Source organism: Propithecus coquereli, unplaced genomic scaffold, assembly GCF_000956105.1.
Source record: "Propithecus coquereli isolate 6110/MARCELLA unplaced genomic scaffold, Pcoq_1.0 Scaffold43, whole genome shotgun sequence".
NCBI classification, from domain to species: domain Eukaryota; kingdom Metazoa; phylum Chordata; class Mammalia; order Primates; family Indriidae; genus Propithecus; species Propithecus coquereli.
The window spans coordinates 3,880,400-3,904,714 of record NW_012150063.1 but is presented as its reverse complement, the minus strand read 5'-3'; the positions used below and the strand labels follow the sequence as shown (position 1 = coordinate 3,904,714).

The 24,315-nt window shown below is 37.3% G+C and overlaps 1 protein-coding gene across 2 annotated transcripts in view; it reads left to right on the top strand.

Moving 5' to 3' along the window:
* The window catches only part of MTA3 (metastasis associated 1 family, member 3), a 205,700-nt gene that overhangs the window by 54,048 nt on the left and 127,337 nt on the right, over nucleotides 1-24,315 (top strand). For both annotated transcript variants that reach the window (XM_012653859.1, XM_012653858.1), the window contains exon 4: nucleotides 17,855-17,981. In XM_012653859.1, the coding sequence (XP_012509313.1) occupies nucleotides 17,855-17,981 (127 nt within the window). The remainder of the gene's footprint in view (nucleotides 1-17,854; nucleotides 17,982-24,315) is intronic.

Sequence of the window (24,315 nt, the reverse complement as noted above, 5' to 3'; positions counted from 1 at the left end):
CTGAAATTTTAAAAAACTTTTTTTTTTGACGCTCTTTAACACTTAGCTTAAAGCACAAACACTTTGTACAGCTGTACAAAAATATTTTCTCTATGTTTTTATTCTGTAAGTTTCTTTCTATTTTAAAATGTACCTATTTTTATGTATTAAATTTTTTATTTTAAACTAAGACACAAATACACACATTAGCCCGGGCCTACGTAAGATCACGATCTTCAGTATCACTGTCTTCCACCTCTACATCTTGTCCCACTGGAAAGTCTTCAGGGGCAGTAACACATATGGAAGTGTCATCTCCTGTGATAACACTGCCTCCTGAAAGACCTGCCTGATGCTGTTTTATAGTTAACTTTAAAAAAAAATAATGATAAAAAGTATAGTAAAATACATAAACCAATAACAGTCATTTATTATCAATGTCAAATATTATGTATTTTATATAATTGTAAGTGCTATATTTTTATTTGACTGGCAGTGCAATAGTTTTGTTTATACCAGTATCACCACAAACACGTAAGTAATGCTTTGTTGCTACGCTGTGACCATGGCTACGATGTCACTAGGCAATAAGAATTTTTTCAGCTTTATTATAGTCTTATGGGACCACCTTTGTATATGCATTTGGTTGACTGAAATGTTGTTATGTGGTGTCTGACTGTACATAGATCACTTAGCACACGTAGGAATACAGCATCTATCTTTAGGATTGGGATTGTGGGGTCATAAAGTTATGCATTGTAATCAGGCCTCGGGGTACTCGCCTACAGTACCAGCTGCCTGGGAGGCTGAAGCAGGAGGATCGCTTGAGACCTGGAGTTAAAGGCTGTAGCGTGCTGTGATTGTACCTGTGCATAGTCACTGCTTTCGCGCCTTGGCAGCATATTGAGACCCTATGTCTTAAAAAAAAAAAAAAAAAAGGATATGCCTTGTAATTTTGATAGATAATTGCCAAATTGCTCTCCTTAGATATTTTACCAATATATACCTGGTAGTAATGAATGAGTGCCTATTCTCTCCCTTCCACCCTTGCCAATATAGTTTACTATGAGGTTTTTGATTTTTACTATAGGTGAAAAATGATACCTTCATGTAGTTTTATTTTAAATTTCTCTTGAGTGAGGTGCAATATCTTTTCATATGTTTTAAAAGCCACTTATATTTCCTTCTCTGTGAATTGTTTGTTTATATTGTTTGTCTATTTTATGGTGTTTGACTTTTGCTAAATTAATTTGTAGGGAGAAAAAAAATAAACCTTTAGGTAGCCCAATAAAGCAACTAAAGAGGAAACCCTTACCTTTAAACAGATATGTTTAGCCATATATTTTTGTCAGTTATCTCCCCTTAGAACATGAAAATAAATTTAGCTTTAGACTTTCTTCTTTCCTTGTCCTGTATGTTAACATTTAGGTCTAGGTTATTTTTTTCCCCAAGATCCCATAAGACTTAAAAGAGTCTAGATTTTTACTAAATTACAATCATGATTTAATAATGCAGCTAACACATGACACCAGACATTATTCTAAGTGCTTTTAAATGGAAGTCCATTTTATTTTACATGTAAGTTCATCTTACATTACATAGCTATTTTTAAGGATTTATATTTTAGTTTTACTCATTTGTTTACTCTTCACTATTTCTTGTGTCCAAGTTACCTTTATTTTTGAATTATATTGTTTTGCTTTGCTGAAATACGTCCTCATATAAATTTTTTTCAGGAAGCGTCTGTTGGTGGTAGATTTTCTATATCTTCGCATATCTTAAAAACTGTCTTTATTTTACATCACACATAAATACTAGTTTGTCTCCGTATAGAATTTTGGGTTCAAAATTGTTTCCTTTTAGAACTTTGAAGAAATTCCTTGTCTTCTGGTTTCTACTGTTGGTAAGAGGTCTGATGATGTCAGCCTGATTGTTCTTTTGTAGGTAACATGATTTTTCCTGTCAAAGTTTTTCTCCTTTAGAATTGACATTTCGGCATTTTACCAGAAATATAACCCTTCTATGTATTTTTGGTGAATATGTTGGAATTAGAGAGGACCTTTCACTTGTGTTCCACTCATGAATATTTTTGTCTAAGGTTTCTATTGAACTGTATCTATTTTGTGATTCATTCTGCCCATTTGTTGAAATTTTAATACTTCCCAAGAGTAATACTAAGAAGGATGAATAAAAGAACAACAAAAAGTCACCTCATGGCCGGACGTGGTGGCTCACGCCTGTAATCCTAGCACTCTGGGAGGCCCGAGGCGGGCGGATCGTTCTGAGCTCAGGAGTTCGAGACCAGCCTGAGCAAGAGCGAGACCCCGTCTCTACCAAAAAATGGAAAGAAATTAATTGGACAGCTAAAAATATATGTAGAAAAAATTAGCCGGGCATGGTGGCACGTGCCTGTGGTCCCAGCTACTCAGGAGGCTGAGACAGTAGGATCGCTTGAGCCCAGGAGTTTGAGGTTGCTGTGAGCTAGGCTGATGCCAGGGCACTCGCCCCAGGCAAGAGAGTGAGACTCTGTAAAAAAAAAAAAAAAAAAAGTCACCTCAGCATTTGGAAAACTTTCTTGTTTCTAATTTTTGTACTTCAACTACAAATTTAACTAGGAGAGAGATAAAGGTAAAGATAGTTGATTTTTAAATATCTGTTGTATTTTCTTATAAAGTTTTACATTTTGAGAACATAGCCCATAGCCTATTGTTTCTTGATCTATAAAGTGTGTAGGCTTATAGAGGTCAGCCTGACACTGCCCTTTTGAATCCAGAACCCATCCTGGCTAATCTGAGACACGGAGCCCTTACTCTGCCATTGGGGACACTTCTCTGTCCTTTCTAGGCAGCAATTATCACTTGATTGGAGTTAACATAAAATCTATTTTCTATCACAACATTAAAGTAATAAACTTTCATTTATAAGGGCACTTTTCTCTTGCTATTTCATAATTTTTTTTGTGAATGACATTTATAGTTAGCAGTTATGGCAAGTTTGTGTCTCATTAACCAGATTATTATCAACTGTAAATATTAAAAAGGTTTATTATTTGACAAGTTAATTATGTTTTATGATACCTATTTTCTTATCGATCTGGTTTTTTGAATGTTAATGGTTCCTTTTTTTTAAACAAAGCAAGTACTATATTAATACTTTAAAATTGATGTCACATTGCTTATTGATCATTAAATGAGGCATTCCAGCAATTAGATATTCTTAAGCATTTTTAAAGGCTGTGTGTGTTAGTTTAACTTCTATAATTGTATGGCTTAATTTGTGAGTTGGAAAAATAAATGCTCATGTTTTATATTTTCATTACAAGTTGAATGAAAATCTTTTTTTTCTTTACTGTCTGTGGACTTACAGAATGAAAATCATTTTTTCTTTTTGAGAGAAGGTCTCTGTTGCCTAGGCTGGAGTGCAGTGGCACAGTCATAGCTCACTGTAACCTCGAGTGGTCCTCAAGTGGTCCTCCTGCTTCAGCCTCTCAAGTAGCTGGGACTATAGGCACGTGCCAGTAGGCCCAGCTAATTTTTAAATTTTTTGTAGAGATGAGGTCTCACTATGTTGCTCAGGCTGGTCTTGAGCTCCCAGGCTCAAGCAATCCTCCTGACTCAGCCTCCCAAAGTGCTAGGATTATAGGTGTGAGCCACTTCACCCTGTATTGTCCTTATTTAGATAGCCCAAAGTATTTTTTTCATTTAGCATTTTAAACCATAAAATTTTAGACCTGGGAGCATCTTATACATAATCTAATTTAACCCTCTGTATTTTATATTAATAGTTTAGTCCTTTGTTAGGTTCAAGATTACCTAACTGGATTAGTATCCTGTCCTCTCATTGTCTTTTCTTTTGTTTTTTTTTAAGAAACGGTTTTGCTTTGTCACCCAGGCTGGAGTGCAGTGGCACAATCATAGTGTACTGCAACCTTGAACTCCTGGGCCCAAGACATCCTCCTGTCTCAGCCTTGCAAGTAGCAGGAACTATAGGTGCACGTCACCAAACCTGGTTAATCTAAAAATTTTTTTGTAGAGATAGGGTCTTGCTATGTTGCCCAGGCTGGTCTTGAATTCCTTGCCTCAAGTGATCCTCCCGCCTTGGCCTTCCACAGCTCTGGTATTACAAATGTGAGCCACTGCCCCTGGCCTGATTGCTGCTTTTGTATGTTTTGTTTATCTCTTTAAAGTTTGTTTTGGAGGAGATAAATGTGACTGTACCCCATTTTATGTTTGTATACTTTGGCATTGTTGGACAGATTAATTTGCCTTGTTGAGCCTTAGTTTCTTCATCTTTACAAGGGGCTTGTTCATGCTTTCTACCTTATTACCCTTCCTGTCATGAGGATGGTCGTAAGAATTAAATGAATAATTGAATGAATAAATGGCAAATTATAAAACATGCAGAAAATGGTATCTTTTTTTTTTTTTAACCAGGTAGAATCAGTGAAAGAAACAGAAACCAATGTGGATTTGATGTATTACTGGGAATTAGGTGCTTACAAAATGATGAAAAGGGTGAAGGAAAAGACCCTAGGCTGGAGGTCTCTCACAATAACACAGAGAACTGACCGAGAAGGGAAGCTGGTTCCTCTGAAGCCTTCTCTAGAGCTTTGCTAGTGGCATGCTTTTTCAGTTGCCTCTCACAGCCAGGAAGTTGGAAATGGTCACTTGAAACCTCAATCCATGGTATTAGAATTCATTAGCTGACAACCCTACCCCTTTCTTGACACCTAGGAACTTGGAGAATGGACATGGCTGTGTAATGGCCCCACTTTCCGACTTTGCTTGCTGCTGGCAACAGCTTAGATGCTCACAAAGGTTGCTCCTGCCTCATAGCCTCTCAGTACATTTCATGCCACTTTCTATTCACAAATTTTTATCTTCATTCAGTGTTGCATGTATCCATGTTTGTAATTCTTCTGCCAGTCTTTAAACCTGTAGGGATTTGTGAGTCTATATTTTGTAAGGACATAAAAACAGCTGGCCTGCCAAATTACTACTATATCTAAGTGTAGTGGTAGTTCATGTGGGTGAAACTGCAGTTCCTGACAGTAATTAGTTTCAGCTTGGTAGAAAAATTATTCGGGGTTAAAGTGTTGGAAAGAGATCCCTAGAGGTAACAAAATAAAAAATTTTATGTTCTGTTTTTGTACAATTCTTTTTGAAATTAAGATCTAATATGGTTGACTCCCTTGTTGAGTTTTGTAGTTTAAGCAGCAGATTCATTTCTTCTTTTGTTTAGGTGGTTTTTAGATTACTTACTACTCTATACATTTGGGGAAATGTTTTCCATATTTTTACTTATTTGAAAAGACTTTTTTTAAAAACTTGCTTATGACTGTAAATCTTTTCATATAAGTGACTATAAATAGGAAATGATGACAGGATTATAAGAAATTTTTAGAAATGATGAAGCTTGTCAGTGAAAGGCTCTCAGAAGGAAATGTGCTGCAGCAAATGGTCAAAGGAAACTAGTTGTCATCCTGTACCCTGTGATGGAGTCTGGTTTGTATTTGGTCCGTGGTAAACAATGATTTTTCTGACTTTTCGTTGTCAAGCTGGTTAAAGCTTTGAAAAAGGTTATGTCCTATAGTATGGTATGGTCCATGGTTCTTATATTGATAATTCATATATCACATGATTTACAACTTTAAATAGACTGTACCCTTGTACAATTATTTTGGATTATTGAGTAGTGCGAATATCCGAAAAATGGGTAGAAAAATGCTTTAGTGAATATCTTAGTGAATACTGTCTCATGTATTTGTTTCTTTTGGTAGAATGAGTGGATCAGAGAGTCTAGATAGGTTTTAAAGTTTTTTTTTTGTTTGTTTGTTTGTTTGTTTTTGAGACAGTCTTGCTTTGTTGCCTGGGCTAGAATGCTGTGATGTCAGCCTAGCTCACAGCAGCCTCAAACTCCTGACCTCAAGTGATCCTCCCACCTCAGCCTCCCAGAGTGCTAAGATTACAGGCATGAGCCACCACGCCTGGCTGTTTTAAAGATTTTCAAATACATGTTCCCAAAGAAACTTCCTGAAAGTCTCTGTCAATTTTACTTTCTTACTTTGCTATAATTTAGGCTTCTCTTGTATTTTCTTTTAGTTTTTGGTTTTATAGTTTTAGATTTAACATTTAAGTTATCTGTTTTTAGTTTACTTTTAAAATTTAATTTTTAAATCCCTGTGAGTTACAGATCCCAGCTCAGCTCTTTCTCTTTTTTTGGTCTGTTGAATGTACATACAGTTGTTTTAACCACATTTGTTGAAGGGCTGGCTGTCTTTTCCCCTTGCTTTGCTTTTGTGTCTCTGCCAAATCAGTTGGTCATATTTGTGTGGGTTTATACTGGACTTTCTATTCTGTTCTATTGATCCATTTGTCTTTTTGCCTATGGCATGGTTTTGATTTTTATAGCTTTCTGATACTTCTTAAAATCAAGTAATGTTAGTGCTCCAACTTTTAAAAAATTATTACTTATTTAAAATTTTTTTTAGAGACAGGGTCTAGCTCTGTCACTCAAGCTACAGTGCAGTGGCCTGATCATATCTCACTGTAACCTCTAATTCTTGGGCTCAAGCGATCCTCCTGCCTCAGCCTCCTGAATAGCTGGGACTACAGGCGTGCACCACCATGCCTGGCTAATTTTTTTATGTTTTGTAGAGACAGGGTCTGGCTACGTTGCCCATGCTAATCTCGGACTCCTGGCCTTAAGCGATCCTTCTGCCTTGTCCTCCCAAAGTACTAGGTTTATAGTTGTTAACCACCACTCTTGGCCAGCCCTCTAACTTTGATTCTCCTTTTCAGAGTCATTCTGGTTATTGTAGTTCCTTTGCATTTCCATATGAATTTTACAATGGCATGTCATTTTCTGTTTTGTTTTGTTTTTTCTTTGAGAACAGAGTCTTGCTTGTCTTCCAGGCTAGAGTGCAGTGGCATCATGATAGCTCACTGCAGCCTCAAACTCCTAGCTGGAGCGATCCTCCTGCCTCAGCCTCCCAAGTAGTTGGGACTGTAGGTACATGTGCCACCACACCTAGCTAATTTTTCTCTCTTGCTCAGGCTGGTCTTAAACTTCTTGCCTCAAGTAATTCTCTGACCTTGACCTCCCAAAGTGCTAGGATTACAAGCGTGAACCACCAGGCCCAGTCCATTTTTTATTTAAAGAAAAGCTTGCTGGTATTTGGGTTGAGATTTTATATAATTCATTCATCAATTCAGGGAGAATTGACATCTTAACAATATTGAGTCTTCAGCTGAGCATGGTGGCATATATCCGTAGTCCTGGTTACTCAGGAGACTGAGGCAGGAGGATCACTGGAGCACAGGAGTTCAGGGCTGTAGTGTATTAAACCACAGTCAGGTGTCTGAGTTAAGTTCGGCATCAATATTGTGACCTCCTGGGATCAAGGGGCCGCCAGGTTGCCTAAGGAGGGGTGAAACACCCCAGGTTAGAAACAGAGCAGGTCAAACTCTCTTGCTGATCAGTAGTGGGATTGTGCGGGTGAATAGTCACTGCACTCCAGCCTGTCTCTTAAACAAAATAAAATAAAATACATAAAATACTAAATGAAGCAAACAAAAAAAACCCCCAATATTGAGTCTTCCAATCCATGAACACAGTATATATCTCAGTGGTTCATTAAATGTATAACTCAATGATTCATCCCTTTTCATTGCTAAGTAGAATAACTCTTGATGGTTTATTCCTTTTTATTACTGAGTAGCATTCCATTGCATGGATATACTAATTTGTTTACCCATTCATCTGTTGGGGAACGTTTCAGTTATTTCCAGGTTTTGGCTATTAGGAATAAATTTATTATGAACATTTCATATACAATCTTTATATGGAAATATATTTCTTCTCTCTTGGGCTTGAGTGGAAATAATTTTATTTTAGGGCTATTTTCAACATTTTAAAGAAACTTCCAAACTGTTTGCCAGAATGATTATACCATTTTACATTCCCATCAGCAGTGTAGGAGAGTTCAGGTTTCTTCACATCTCTGCCAAAACTTAGTATGATCAGTCTTTTTAATTTTAGGCATTCTAATAGGTATATAGCAGACATTGTAAATTTTATTTTATTTTTGCATCCTGGATATTTTTTATATTCTTATAAATCAATTCGAACTTTGTTCTGGGATGCAGTTAAGTTACTTGGAAACAGCCAGATCTGTGGTTGTTGCATTTATGATTTGTTAGGTGGGTATGGAACAGTGCTTAGTCTAGGGCTTAATTATTCCCTGTTACTGAGGCAAGATTTTTCTGTGTACTCTACTCAGTACACCATGAACTGTGAGTTTTTCCATTGTGGCTGTGTGAGAACAAACACTGTTCACAGTCCTGTGTGCACACTGGGCACTGCTTCCTCATATTCTTTCCAATGATTCTTTCCCTGGCCTCTGGTAGTTTCACATGAATGTACCGGTTGTACATGCATCGTCCTCCTATGTGTGAGAAGTACCTTCTGCAGATTTCCAGGTTTCCTCTCTGTTCAACTCTTTCTTCTCTGGTACTCTGTCTTCTAATCTCTAGTTGCTTTCATTTCACTTTTTTCTCAGCTTTGTTTCCCCAAGTCAGGAAATCGTCTAGGCTCTGCCTCAGTTTCCCCTCCCTGCATTGTTATCTGGAAATTTTCTCAAGATAGTAAGCAGGACTAGTATTAGGGCTCACCTCATTTATTTTTCCATTTGTCAGGGATGACTGTTCTTCATTGCCTGATGTCCAATGGTCTAGTGGTCCAATGCTGAGAAAACTGATGTTTCGTGTATTTTCTCTGCTTCTTAATTATTTATTTATTTATATAGTTTTGGTTTCAGACAGGAGGGTGTATCTGTTCCCTATTACTACATTTGGCTGAAGCAGAAATCCTAGTTCTGTTTTAAAAAAATTTTTTTTTTTTTTGAGACAGAGTCTCGCTTTGTTGCCCTGGCTAGAGTGAGTGCTGTGGCGTCAGCCTAGCTCACAGTAACCTCAGACTCCTGGGCTCAAGCAATCCTTCTGCCTCAGCCTCCCAAGTAGCTGGTACTACAGGCATGTGCCACCATGCCCGGCTAATTTTTTCTATATATATATATTTTTAGTTGCCCAGATAATTTCTTTCTATTTTTTGTTAGAGACGGGGTCTCACTCTTGCTCAGGCTGGTCTAGAACTCCTGACCTTGAGCAATCCACCCGCTTCGGCCTCCCAGAGGGCTAGGATTACAGGCGTGAGCCACCGCGCCTGACCTCTGTTTTAAAAATTTTACATTGAAGTATAAAAACACAGTAGAGGTGGCTAAAGGTGCAGGTCGATAATTTTTCTCAGGTCTACACATTTATATTTATATTACTACGATTCAGATCAAGATAGAGAAACTTTTTAATACCTATATAGTTTTCCTTGTGCTCCTTCTGCCCCTCACCACCCTCTTTCTCCCCAGGTAATCACTATTCTCTTGTCTCCTTCTAGCCCTCTATTGCTTTTGCCTGGTATTTAACCTCATCTAAATGGAATACTTACAGCATTTATGCTTTTTCTTGCCTGAATTTTTTTTGCATTCAGCACCCATGTCTATGGCGTTCATCTTTGCCGTTGCTGTGGATCAGTTATTCTTTAAAAAATTGTTTTATTCAGGATTTATTGTTTTAGAGCAGTTTTAGGTGCATAGTAAAATTGAGAGTAAAGTACAGAGATATACCTCCTGCCCCACCGCATTCCCCCTTTCCTTTCTAGCATCAGCTGGTGTAAACCGTGTTTTTTCAGACAAGCCTCTGCTGGGTCACCCATCAAGCTATGCGAGTGGCCTCCGTCACACTTCTGGAGCACCCACCCCATGTAATTTTGCAGTACTTACTACACTTGAAAGTGTATATTCGTGTCTTGAATCCAGGATGAACTGTGATCACAATCAGGGCAGGACTTTTATGTCTTCCTGCTAAATAGCCCCAGAACACATTAGTAGGCACATCAGTAGATTTCCTTTTTTTTTGGCTGGGGATGGGGTGGAGAGGAGGACATAGGTCCTGATGAAACACATGGCAGGACAGATCGTTAGGAGATTTACAAACCAGGAACGTTTAGTTTTTATCTGAATGGTGGGTGATTGGAAGCCATTGAGGGCTTTTTATCAAAGCAGGGGAGAAATGTAAGTTGTGTTTTAGGAAGATGCTGGCTGTTGTGTTGTTAATGAATTGGAGAGGATGGTGTGGCTGTGCTGGTGCTGGATAATTTGGTTACTTCTAATTTTTTTATTTTGTTTCTTAAGTTTTAAAATTGATAGCAAATGAAAATTCACATGGTGGTATGTTAAGGTTGTATAAAATTCCAGATGGACTCTGAATTTATTATAAGATTGGGCAGCTTTTGCCAGATGCAGTGTATATAAATGTAAAGCAGAAAATATATAAATGTAAAGCAGAAATAGCTTAAATTTCTGGTGGGATCCTAACTTGCCATAGAACAACTTATGAGTCATTATATTTCATAATGTGAAAATAAAATTTCTGTGACCGTTTTGTAAAGCCAATAAAGTAAAAAACCCTTGCTTCAGCCAGTTTTTGTTTTTCTGTTTGTGTTAGATTTTCAATTAAGATTTCTTTTGCATAGGTCAATAGTTCCTTAAATCCTTTCAAGAGGTCTATGAGATCAAAACAATTTTTGTAATAATACTAAGGTGTCATTTAGCTGTTTTACAGCTGATTCTCTCATGAGTGTATTGCAGATTTTTCCAGAGGCTGTATGACTTGTGATGACATTTTGCTCTCTGGGCTAATGTAATGTATTGTGGATTTTTTGTAGACTGCATTTTTCTAGTTTGCTCCGTTCTTTCTTTCCTTCTTTCGTTTTTTTTTTCTTTGGAGACAGAGTCTCACTCTGTTGCCCAGGCTACAGTGCAGTGGCATGGTCATAGTTCACTGTAGCCTCAAACCCCCCGGGCTCAAGCAATCCTCCTGCCTCAGCCTTCTGAGTAGCTGGGACCACAGGTATGTGCTACCACACTTGACTAATTTTTCTATTTTTTGCAGAGACACTGTGTCGCTCAGGGTGTTCTCAAACTCCTGTGCTCACTCAAGTGATCCTCCTGCCTCAGTCTCCTGAGTCACTGGCTCCTCCTTTTTTTCCCTCTAACCTTCAAAACCAAAATTTATTTGTGTAGTTTCAGAAATTGATCAATGTTATACAGAATTCCAGTTGAAATTTATATTTTGGCAAGATAATAGGAAGAGATGGAGAGTAGGAAGATGTAGGTAAAGAAATGATTATTGACTTTGGTGGTTGTCCCCATTAAGGAAAACAACAGTTTAATATGGATTAGAGTTGAGTTACAGGCAGACAAGAAATTGGATCCTATTCATTTTTTTTATTTTGGAAAATATTTCAAAATACTTTTAGGAAGTAGAAAAGTGAGAAAAATGTAGTGCCTACTACCCACATTTATCGTCTCTTAGCGTGTTGACATATTTGCTTTAGATTCTCATTGTGCCCTATATACACCAGCCCCTCAACTCCATTCCCTTCCTAGTTTTACCTTAGGTAAGTTGCTGTCTGAAAAAAAAAACAACTTGATGGGGTTCTTTTTTCACTCATGTTTTCCTGTTTTAGCTAAAGCAGTGTGTGTAACTGTTTTTGTATCTTAAAAAAATAGATGCAGCTGGGCACGGTGGCTCACGCCTGTAATGCTAGCACTCTGGGAGGCCGGAGGATTGCTCGAGGTCAGGAGGTCAGGAGTTCTAGACCAGCCGGAGCAAGGGCGAGACCCCGTCTCTACAAAAAATAGAAAGAAATTAGCTGGACAACTAAAAATATATAGAAAATATTAGTCCCGGCTACCCGGGAGGCTGAGGCAGGAGGATCACTTGAGCTCAGGAGTTTGAGGTTGCTGTGAACGAGGCTGATGCCATGGCACTCATTCTAGCCTGGGCAACAAAGCAAGACTCTGTCTCAAAAAAAAAAAAATACGATATCGTACATGTGTTTTTCTGAAAATTGCTTTTTCGCTCAGTATCAAGATTTTGAGATCTATCTATGTTGGTATGGGGATTAACTCATTCACTTTTAGCTGTTGAATAGTGCTTCATTACGTGACTATACTAAAATTTATCCATCTTTTGCCTTTCATTTTTGCCCCATTTTTTGTGGGTTTAACTTTTAAAAAAAATTAAGATATATTTCACATGCCACTTAATTCACTCCTTTAAAAAGGTGTACAATTCAATGGTTTTTAATATGTTCACAAATTTGTACAACCATTATCATTATTTAATTCCAGGACATTTTATTATCTACCAAAAAAACCCTGTATCCATTAACAATTACTCCGCATTTCTCCTTCCACCTGGCAACTACTAATCTAGTTTTCGTCTCTGAATTTCTGGATATTTCATATAAATGGAATGACTTTCAATCCCATTTGTATGAACTTATTATTATCTTTTTTTTTTTAGGAGGACAACACATTTAGTTTATTTCAATCAAATCACAACACTTTCTTTTCCAACTGCCGCAAAATGCATCTTTCATATAAATGGAATGACTTTCAATCCCATTTGTATGAACTTATTATTATCTTTTTTTTTTAGGAGGACAACACATTTAGTTTATTTCAATCAAATCACAACACTTTCTTTTCCAACTGCCGCAAAATGCATCTACAATTTTCTATTACAGATACACTTTAAAAAGGTTTCCTGTGACATTACAGTAAGCCTCTTTTTCAAACAGAGGAATAATCCCAAATTCTTCTTCAAATAAAAACTCCATTCCAGTAAATGGTAAATACATGAAATTACAGTAAGCCAGACACTTAAAAGGACAGCCAAGGAGTCTTCCAACAGTGTATTAGGAAGAATGTAGACATTTAAAAAAATCCCCACTGTCATGAACATAAATTGAGGTTTTCAGCACTGGAATAAGCTGAATCAAAAAAAGAAAGAAATAGAAAACCCAATAGTGTATTAACATTTTTTCACTCATTTGCCATGTGACAGTGCAAATACAAATCTGGTCTAAATGTACAGATTCTCAAGTAACGACATACAGCTTTCTTCGTCCTCCATGCTAAGAGATGTAAAAGCTTAAGGGCCAAGCAATACCAAATGTACAGGCTTCAACAACCATCTAAGTTAGGGCATTCACTAGTTTTAGCTAAGATACATCTGGAACACTGACAAGTGATTACTTACATACAATAATGTAAAGTAAATGTTTTGAAAAATGAACTTTAGTAGAACAATCCCGAAGGACTGTATGAACTTATTTTGAATTCGTTAGAACACAGCCATTCCAGTAAGTGTGAAATATTCTTATGGTTTTGATTTGCATTTCCCTAGGGACTAATGATGTTGAACATCTTTTCATGTGCTTATTGGCCATTTGTATATCTTCTTGGAGACATGTCTGTTCAAATCCTTTGCCCATTATTTAACTGGTTTGTCTTTTTATGGTTGAGTTGTGAGAGTTCTTTGTATATTCTGGATAGTAGACCCTTAACGAGTTACATGGATTGCAAATATTTATAGTTTTACCTCTTATTTAGCTTTTTGATCCTTGTTGAGTTAATTGTTACAAATGGAAATTTTTTTATTTTCAAGTTTAGATTGTTCATTGCTAGTGATAGAAATGTAATTGATTTTTGTATATTGATTGCCTTTAAACTGGCAAATCATTTCTTTCTCTTCATTCATATAGTTCCCTGAAATCACCATTGTCATAAAAATTCTAGTTTTATTTAAATTGCTTTTTCCCTTTTTTGAGGACTTTTTTCTTTCTTACCAGGCAAACTTGAGTTACATCAATACTGAGCTATTTTCAGCATGATAATATGCCTTCAAACATTTGGATACTTGTTAAATGTATCTATAGCACATTTTTTTACCACCTGCTTTTCTGTGTGGTCTGTATCAGCTAACATCTGATCACTGAGAGTGATATTTCATTAAAATAGAGACCTAAGGATGCTTGAGAATAATCTGTGGAAGATTCCCCTCCTCCCAACTGCTTTCCTTCCCCAAACTAACATGTAGGAGCTGTCGTTCTGATTTGCTATGAAAAATACTCAGTTTCAGTTTAAGTACCTAGAATGAGTAATAACTCCTCTTTGTTGCTCAGGTACCTTAATTCATCAGTTGCCTACTCTGGCCTTGTATATGTCATATGCTCAATCTCTAAAACTTTGACTGAGTCCCTCATTGTGACCTACTGCAGAGACTGATCTCCCATATTCTGTAGCTAGATGCTCATACACTCCAGACTGCTCAGCTAGTTGGAGTTCTTCTCTAACCCTGCTTTCTGGACATTGTTAGTGCGAGCCTTATTATGTCTCTTCTCAGCTTGCATGTGTAAATAGCTTTGCTGAGCTTTAGTGGCCTTGGATTCTTTCTCATCCTGCAGTCTACAACTTTGAAATATGTAGGAGAGTTGCTGGATCATGCAGTATATGTCACATACGACTAAAACAGAAGATACAAGCATAGTGATATATCTCTCTTTAAAACTTCAAACAATGCCTTTGTACAGTTTCCCTCTGTATTCTTTCTTTCCTTCCTGACCCCAGTGCCTTATTGTTAAACTATGTGTACTGAAACTTTTCCAGCTGTAAAGAATATTCAGAAAATAATTTGGTGTTCGATATCTTCTGTTACTATGTAGCACTCAGCTTCTACTTTAATAACTTTCAGAAGATCACAAATTTGCTGTTTATCAAGCTTGGTAAAATGGTTTATAAAAATTCTAAAAGCCTAGTGCCTATAGTCCCAGCTACTCAGGAGGCTGAGGTGGGAGGATCATTTGAGCCCAGGAGTTTGAAACCTGCCTGGGCAACATGGCAAGACCCCAACTCTTAAAAAAAATTATAGAGGTGTTATGATGTATGTGGTTTTCAATGATGATAGTTATATTTGATCTTTAAAATTTTTTCATTGTCTAAATGCTAAATTTTGCTACTGTTTAATGTTTTTAGGATATTAGTGGCGTGGAACTCATTCATTCCTGCTTAGAAGCCAGTGCCAATTTACAGAAATATGTAAATGAAATTTATCTAGTAAATTTAAAAAAATGAGATTTCATTAGTGATCTTGATAATGACAGGTGCTATTGTGCTGAGTTGTATCTTTGGTTAGGTTGGACTTCATTGATTCTGAACAAAAGGATTGTATAAGAAAGTAAGGTTTACTGTTGTTACTATTACTTGCAGAGCTTATTGCTGTTTTAGCTCTGCAGGGTACTCATTATAATTCAGTTAGCTATGTCTTACAGAATAACAATTTGTCAAATCCTAATTAGGTAAAGAGTATAATTTTGTAGGTGATATTTTTTAGTGCTAATAGTGACAATACAGCTATAACTTTATTGATCTCCACTAGTGAAATGTTATTAGACTTGCAAGTAAATGGCTCCTTTAGTGCTGTATTTCTCTTTGAGTAGTTCATTAAAAAGAACATTCAAAGAATTTTAAATTGCTTTATTCTTTCTTTGAGCTAGGTGAGTCTTTTTCTAAATCACTTTTTAAGGTTCGTTTTCAATTTAGTTTTAAAAGTTTGAAAGTAGAAAAGATCTGACACAGCCCATTCATTACCCACATACAATTCAGAAAGAACTGCTACGGTGAGGGGATTATATTTGATAAAATACCTTCTGTGATCCTAGGTCCTGAAATAAAAATATATAAAAATTGTGGCTGGTTGCAGGGGCCCAAACCTGTAATCCCAGCACTTTGGGAGGCCAAGGTGGGAGTATCGCTTGACCCCAGGAGTTCAGGTTACAGTGAGGTATGGTCATACCACTGTACTCCGGCCTGGGTGACAGAGTGAGACCGTATCTCAAAAAAAAGAAACTTGCATACAACTTTGTTTCCTGACTTTTCCATCCCTTCCTTCCAGCCCTGCTTCCCAAAGACAGACACTTTCAATTGTTTCTTCTTAGTAACTATTTTGTTCATTTCTATCCCCAGTGCCTTGAATGGTGCCTGATTTGGTGGGTAATGAATATTGCTTGAATGAATGAAAGGATATTCTTTCTCTATTCTCAGTACTATACAGTTTTAGGTTGAATATAATTTTTGCCCTTACCATCTTTACATACAGTGCTGCTATTCATAAACAGATTCCATTCTGATTCTAGTTTCTTTGCATGTGACTTATTTTTTTGTTTCTATAAACTCCCCCTCCCCCCAAGTAACAGGGTTGAGTTGGAGGTACCTTTATGTAAACTTTTGTGATTTTCTCATGTTATCACTTAAAAAAAAAATTAAGTATCTTGGGGAAATTCTGGAGACTAGTCTTGTTAGGGTGCAAACTGGTAGAGTGGGATGAGAAAGAATTCTTGACATGAAGATTAGAATAGTTTTAAAGAAAGAAAAGTTTATTTTACTTCCCAAAAGGAGGGAAGGCTGTCCTTTCAAGTTTGATTCAGTGAGGGGAAATTTTCTTGAATCATTTCTTTGATAAGTCTGTGCTCCTCACCTTTCCTCCCCAAAAAAAGTGAAAGAAATCTGTTTTCTCTGTTGTCTCATTCTATAACTTTTATCACTGGGATGTTGGACTTCATGGATTGTTCTTTAATTTTTTTTTTATCTCTTGGTCTTCAACTATTCCCCTTTGTGTTGTAATTTCTGGGACATTTCCTTACCATTAACTTCCAGTCCTACTGTTAGCTTTTTATTTGTGTTATCAAATTTGAAAATATCTTGTTTCTTGTTTTCTCATTATTCCCTTTCTAAATATAATATTCTGGGATTCAGTTATTCTGCTGTGTATATATAGGCTTTTTAACCCTTTTCAAGTTCTTCACCTCATTCCTTTTTTTTTTTTTTTTTGCAGTACTTAGTATCTTCAGGGGCTAGGTTAGTAGAGGTTTTGCGCCTGCCTTCTTGATGGTTTCCCTATCTGTATACACAAGTTATCTTTCCTTCTCTCTACTAAATGTTTAACCTTTTTTCTTTTTTTTTTTTTTAACATCTACTTTCCATCTTCTAAATTTTTTTGGTGGGGAAGGTTGAAATTATTTCTTTGTTGCTTCAATTTTGTTGTCATTGAAATGTTAATATAGTTTTTTTGTTTGTTTGTTTGTTTTTTTGTGTTTTGAGACAGGGTCTGGCTCTGTCACCCAAGCTGGATGGAGTGCAGTGGCCCAATAATATCTCACTGCAACCTCAAACTCCAGGGCTCAGGCAATCCTCCTGCCTCAGCCCCCAGAGTAGCTGGGACTACAGGTGCTTGTCACCACACCCGGCTAATTTTTAAATTTTTTGTAAAGATAGGGGGCTTGCTATGTTGCTCAGGTGGGTCTTGAACTCCTGACCTCAAGCAGTCCTCCCTCCTGGGCCTTCCAAAATGCCAGGGTTATAGGCAGGAGCCTCTGCACCTGGCCAGTTAATATACTTTAATTGCCATCTTGGTGTGGTTTCATTGGATGAAGAAAGAGATATGTGCATATATTCCATCTGTCATTTTTAAAATTAATTTTTAATTGACATATATTTATACATATTTTTTGTGATAAATCTACCATTTTTTAACCATTTTTAAACTGAATTTTTTTTTGAACTGAGACAGGGTCTTGCTCTGTCACCCAGGCTAGAGTAGAGTGGCATCATCATAGCAACCTCAAACTCCTAGGCAATCCTCCTGTTTCAGCCTCCCAAGTAGCTGGAACCACAGGCACGTGCCACAATGCCAGGCTAATTTTTCTATTATCTACCTTTTTAAGTTGGAGTTTTTCTTCTTCTTTTGAGGCCCTGATAATTTTATGGTTGTAATTGATTTGACTAATTAAATATGTAAATTTAAAGTTGATTAGTTTGAAGAAAATACTAAATAAAATATTGATTTGATCTAACTTAATAGCCAGTAAATAATGTGCTTTGTAATAATGAACTCTTTGAATTTTATTTTTGTAGAAGAAATTGAGGAAGAATCTGAAACAACAGTTGAGCCAGACTTGACTGATAAACAGAAGCATCAGTTGAAACACAGGGAACTCTTTTTGTCTCGACAATATGAATCTCTGCCTGCAACACATATCAGGTAAGAACTTTTTAGAAGTTAATCTAAAGTCAGTAATAGTGTGACCAAAAAATTTAGAAAAAGAATTTTTTTTTGAAGCATTTTCCAAACTCTCCTCAGGATCTTGTTCAGATTAGTTGATTAAAGGCTTCATAATGGAATTTTATCTTGGAAATTTATAGCATATATTAGCATATTAAAGCTCTGCAAAAGTTGTGCCATAAAGTCACCATTTTAACTTTGTTTTAATCCTAACTTTCCCAATTTATTTGAATATATATTAGCATCCTACAGAGTAGACTCCAGAAGACACCATTTTGGGAAATGCTGGTTTTCTTCAGAGTCTGAGAAAATTATAAAGTCCTTAATTAGAATTGAAAGGTTAGAACCCAAAATATGGTTCTATTGGTTGGTTGTATGTGGCACAGGTGGTTCTTGACCTTGTAGGATACATGGCTATTTATTTATTTAAGGGTCTCTGGGACAAAAACTTTACATACTGTATTATTCTTATTGCCATCAGAGCTATGCATTGATAGGATACAAAAGTGAAAAAACCTAGCCCCCAGTTTGTAGTTTTGGGGAATGTGGAGAAATAGTGATGGTCTTTCATGATCTACTGGTGGTGATAAAACTTAAGCAGAAATACGCTTGAGCTATTTTTCAGTGCAGTCTGTAATAGGTGCATTTTAGAGATATAACAGAATGTTAGAGCTCAAAAGACAAGTGGATTCTGACCTTGGTCAGGAAAGCTTGAGAAGGAGTTGACATTTACTTAGCCGTCAAGGCAGTGTGGGGCACGGGTCAGGTAGAGGTAACAGGTGAGCATGGGATGTTTGTAGGCAGAAAGCACATGACCAGGGTGGTGTGTGTATGTGAGGGAAAGCAGTGTTTCAGTCGCCTCAGGTTGAAGAAATTCCTTCAATTTTTGTTTATAATCTCTATTTCCTTTATCCAGCTCTCTGCTGGTCATAATGGCCATAAAAACTGTTTATAGACAGAAATTAAATGTATCAACAATTTCAGTAATTGCTCCCTCCTCTTTAGCCAACAATGTTGGGATTGAATCTAAGTCTGCCTGTCTGCATTCAGATGCACACAGACCCCCTCTGCCCCCCAACTCCAGGTACCTTTGTGCACAACCTTTTTTTTTTTTTTCCAGAAATGGACCCAGAGATCTTCCATGGCAGGAAGTGTATGACAAAAATTATAAAATTAGTTTTTCTGCAGATCTTTCCAGAAATAACTTGATCATCTTCCCTTTCAATAGTTAACATTATATTATTGCTTTATTTAGGTTTTTTTAGGGGGCACTATGCTAGAGTTAGAATATTCTATGTGCCTTAAGTCCTTTTCTAGAAAAAATACTTAGACCACGTAATGTGGGAACAGTCTTTTTACCCACCAAGAGAGCTATTTCAAGAAAGAAAAATAGAGAATTAGGTTAATACTTTTTGCTCAAAGAGATAGAACATATAAAAGCATTTTTGAGATTTTCTTTTTTTTAATTTTGAGACAGAGTCTCACTCTGTTGCCCTGGCTAGAGTGCCGTGGTGTCAGCCTAGCTCACAGCAACCTCAAACTCCTGGGCTTAAGCAATCCTTCTGCCTCAGCCTTCAGAGTAGCTGGGACTACAGGCATGCGCCACCATGCCTGACTCATTTTTTCTATATATTTTTAGTTGTCCAGCTAATTTCTTTCTATTTTTAGTAGAGACGGGGTCTTGCTCTTGCTCAGATTGGTTTTGAACTCCTGAGGTCAAACAATCCTCCCGCCTCGGTCTCCCAGAATGCTAGGATTACAGGTGTGAGCCACTGTGCCCAGCCTTTTGAGATTTTCTTAAAGTTGTGTATAACTAATAAATGCTAAAGAGCCAGATGCATTTATTATTTGATTGGAAGAAGGTGTAGAATATAAAGATTCGTTTTAAGCTCAAGAAGTTATGTGGCTAATCATAAGATTCTTGCCAGAACAAGAATCTCACAAATGGTTTTAAAAATGTATCCAAAACATGCAAGTATATTTTTAATTTACCCTTCTGATAGCTCGGAATCTGTTTATAAGTAATGTTGGTTTCCTTTAACAGATTGCATGGAGTGGAAAAACTAGTCATATATTTTTTAATCTTACATAAGGATTGAGACAGTATATTAAAATATAATTATCAAGTCACTCCCGTGTTGAACATGGGAATTACATAGTATCCATGATCATTCAGTTACTGTTGAATGCACTTCCTGTGTATATTCTAGGTTAGGGAGCTTACTAAATGCTTGATAAGTAATCCAAGGGCCCCAGTTTATAAACTCAAGGAATTTACCAGGTGGTAATTCCTTTAAATTATGATGAAGAGACATAAACATTTGGGGCTTTTTGTTTTTGTTTTTTCCCCAGGTTGAAAGGGAGTGGTGGAGGTCCCCATTTTGTCATCTGTGGCTCTCAGTTTTAAGCAGCTGAATGGGGTTAGGGGAAGTCTCTGGCCAAGGCATGGAGCTGTGCTAACCTGCCCACATGCTGATGTAGAACAAATGCACATTGGAGTGGTCTTGACATTTTGCTACTGTTGAAGTCGTGCCCTATCTATTTCTGCTTTAAAAGGAGAAAATTACTGAAGCCCCATTGTTCTTTGGCGGAAAAGAGGGGTAATTTGGTGAATACTGACATTTTCCTCTCAGGGACATTATCAAGTGCCCAGAATTTCCTTGATACTATCTGGAACATAGGAGAAAACTTGACTGAGGCATTCTTGAAGTCCTTTTTAGTCTGTGAACTATAATCCTCACTGGATGCTGTAAGTTCCCCAGAGTGGCAGGGACACAACTCTTTGCTCCTTCTGATTCCAATGGAAGAGAGGGAGAGAGAGAGAGAGAGAGAGTGGACAGGACCTGGGACTGTGATTTTTCACCTCTTGTTTGTGAGACAGGCAGGGCTGGAGCAGCGAGAATCCCTTTGGGACATGTTTTTGGTAGAAGGAGAGAGGCAACATGTTTCATTCATGCACAATGACATAAGTCATTTAATAATAAATTATATCCTGCAAACATTATACAGCACTACAAAATTTATTGTTATACCAGCTGCTAGACCTCTTATATGTATGCATTTTACTGTATTCAGTCTGTGTATGTATGACTAATACCTTCACTAATAGATTTTCTTACACACTGCTAATATTCAGTAACTCTTTACATTTGTATTATCTAGTTCACAAATATCTCTTCATTCTGCATTCATCCATAAGTAGACTGTGAAAATTTGTAAATTTGAGAAGGGTAACACAGCTACTCACAACTGGAGAATGTTAATGTGCTGGTTATTTACCTGTTTTCCCTTATTTCATCTCCGAACCCGTTCTTCCACTCTCTACAATGCTAGAGCTACCATAGTCAGTATTATCTATTGCCCAGGCTTATATGTAGCTCATGTGTATTGTATTGAATTTGGATTTTATAAATTCTAAAGTTTATCAAACTTTTTATGATTGGCACTATTCCATTGCTTGATATGTATCTATAAAGTAGGTACTATTATTATCCCTGTTTTACAGGTGAGACTGAGGCACAAAATGGATGAGTAACTTGTTTAAAGTCTCAAGTCATAAGTGGTATATTTAGAAATTAAACCCAGACTGCCTAGTTGCAGATACACAGTATTGTGGTGAATACTTAACTGCAAGTTTAAAAACCACGAGAGAGGCCGGGCGCGGTGGCTCACGCCTGTAATCCTAGCTCTCTGGGAGGCCGAGGCGGGCAGATTGTTTGAGCTCAGGAGTTTGAAACCAGCCTGAGCAAGAGCGAGACCCCGTCTCTACTAAAATTAGAAAGAAATTAATTGGACAACTAAAAATATATAGAAAAAATTAGCCGGGCATGGTGGCGCATGCCTGTAGTCCCAGCTACTCGGGAGGCCGAGGCAGGAGGATCGCTTGAGCCCAGGAGTTTAAGGTTGCTGTGAGCTAGGCTGACGCCACGGCACTCTAGCCCGGGCAACATAGTGAGACTCTGTCTCAAAAAAAAAAAAAAAAAAACCACGAGAGATAGAAAGAAAGCTCCTCAGTAACTTGTTGAATTGGCAGGCTCCTTGATTTTCTATTTTTGACATAATTCTTCTATTTAGACTTTCAAGTCAAATGGGGAGAACTAGGTTAACCTATTTAAGGATATAAATTGAACGATTACACTAAAAGATAATGCTACAATGCTAGATGTATAGTAGGAAGTAGGAAATACTTGAATGGGTGATTGCTGCTTAAGTGTATATATATGTCTTTATATAGTCCAACGTCAGTCTTTTCATATCTTGAGTGCACAAAGCCTGGTTTTTTAAAAGCTGCTAATTATAGCATTGGTACTTGTAATGATTAATACCTCTTCCCAGTTGCTGGTACAAGTAGTCATATTTAAAAAGAGCCAATTCTTTTCTGCTTGCCAACCTTGGGATCTGGACCACAGCCTTTGAAGTTATGCTTCAGTGTGTCTTAAAAACATTTCCTTAGAATTAATACTTGCTGATTATTGGCCTCAGTTTGTCCTGCAGTAAGGGCTTTGGACCTGATTATTTGTTCTCCAAGTTTATATTGCTACAAGTAGTGAGTGGTGGTAGAGGGACCCATTATGTCCATGCAGGTGGATTCAGCCCTGGTTAGAGCATCACCTTTGAGGGCCCTGCCTAACTCATTGCATAACCTTGACTGTGCTTGTTTTTTTTTTTTTTAAGACAGGGTCCAGGGCCTTGTTCTGTCACCCAAGCTCCTGTACAGTGGCCCTGTCATATTTCACTGTAGCCTTGAACTCCTGGGCTCAAGTGATCCTCCTGCCTCAGCCTTCTGAATAGCTGGGACTACAAGGTGTGCACCACTGTGCCCCGCTAATTTTTTTATTTTTTGTAGAGACGGGATCTTGCCATGTTATCCAGGCTCATCTCGAACTCCTGGCCTCAGGTGATCCTCCCACCTTAGTATCCCAAAGTGCTAGCTAGGCTTATAGGCATGAGTACTATGCCTGGCCCACATTTTTTTCCTTTTAAACAATTGTTAGGTTAGGATCCCAAAATGCAGATGTCATCACCATCACTATTTAGAAGAGTGGCTACAGCCATAATTTCTAGTGAACTTTTCTTGGTTTAAGTGATGCCGTGTTGCCTAAATCACCTCTTTCTCCAGGTTCAGTTTTTAATTTTTTTTTTGTATTTAACTTCTGTGCTGTAGTCTGTCTTCAAGTATTAGATGATTCAAAGCTATCTGTTCTTATTCAAACCCAAGGGATTAGCAAGGCTGACCAGAGCTTTATTTATGTGGGCAGACTTTGCAGGCAGTTGTGGAGCTGGCTTTTCTAGGTCCTTCTCTCTTAAGACTGGAAATTCTTCAGGACTATGCTAGAGAGATCCGTTCCACCTTCCCTTGTATCAACTCCCTTTATACGTATCTTGGGCTTTGTTTCTTAATTGTTTGCCTAATTTTATTAGTTAAAAGTGGAAACACCTTTATTGTTTCCCTGTTAAATACAGTTGTCATTCTAGACTTTGGTTTCTCTTCTTAAGCTCTCCTGTCTGTTATTTGTCTTTCACAATTCTCTGAAAATCTTTGTTTTGCTGATGGCTCCCCTGGATTTCTCTTTGTGGTGGTTTTAGGTTCTTTGGTTTTTAATTTTCTTGTTATCATTTTAAAGTCATCTCAGGAAAGAGGAGAGAAACACATGGGCTTTGTCTGGATTTTAATTCATTATTATTCCATTGAGACCCTAAAAATATCACTCTGTATCTTCCCTCCCATTGGGATGCTGGGAAGTTTCTTTCAATTAGATCACTGAATAAAAATACTGTACAATACTAGGATTTATCTCTCCATGTTTGTTTATGAAACTTAGTTATCAGACTGTTTGGAAATACATTGTGACTCTGATAAGTTATTCAGACTTGACAAAACATTTCCATCCTTTTTTTTTTTTTTTTTTTTTGCATTTCATTATTTATTTAGATGTTTAAGCTCTCGCACTAAGTTTTTACAAGCTGGTGAACACTGACAAATTATTTCTCCCACAAAACTATAACCACACATTCCCAGACAGTATAAATATATGGTTGAACTAACATTAATACACATCACCATTTTATCAATTACATAATAAAACAAATTATCAAGTATCCAGATATTAAGTTACACAGCTCAAAAGCCATATAAAATGTTAGATGTCTGCTCAATTCATTAGCAGAAACCCACCTCTTTTTTTTTGCAAGAGAGGTTGGGGCCAGGCGCGGTTGCTCACGCCCGTTATCCTAGCTCTCTGGGAGGCCGAGGCGGGCGGATTGTTTGAGCTCAGGAGTTCGAAACCAGCCTGAGCAACAGCGAGACCCCGTC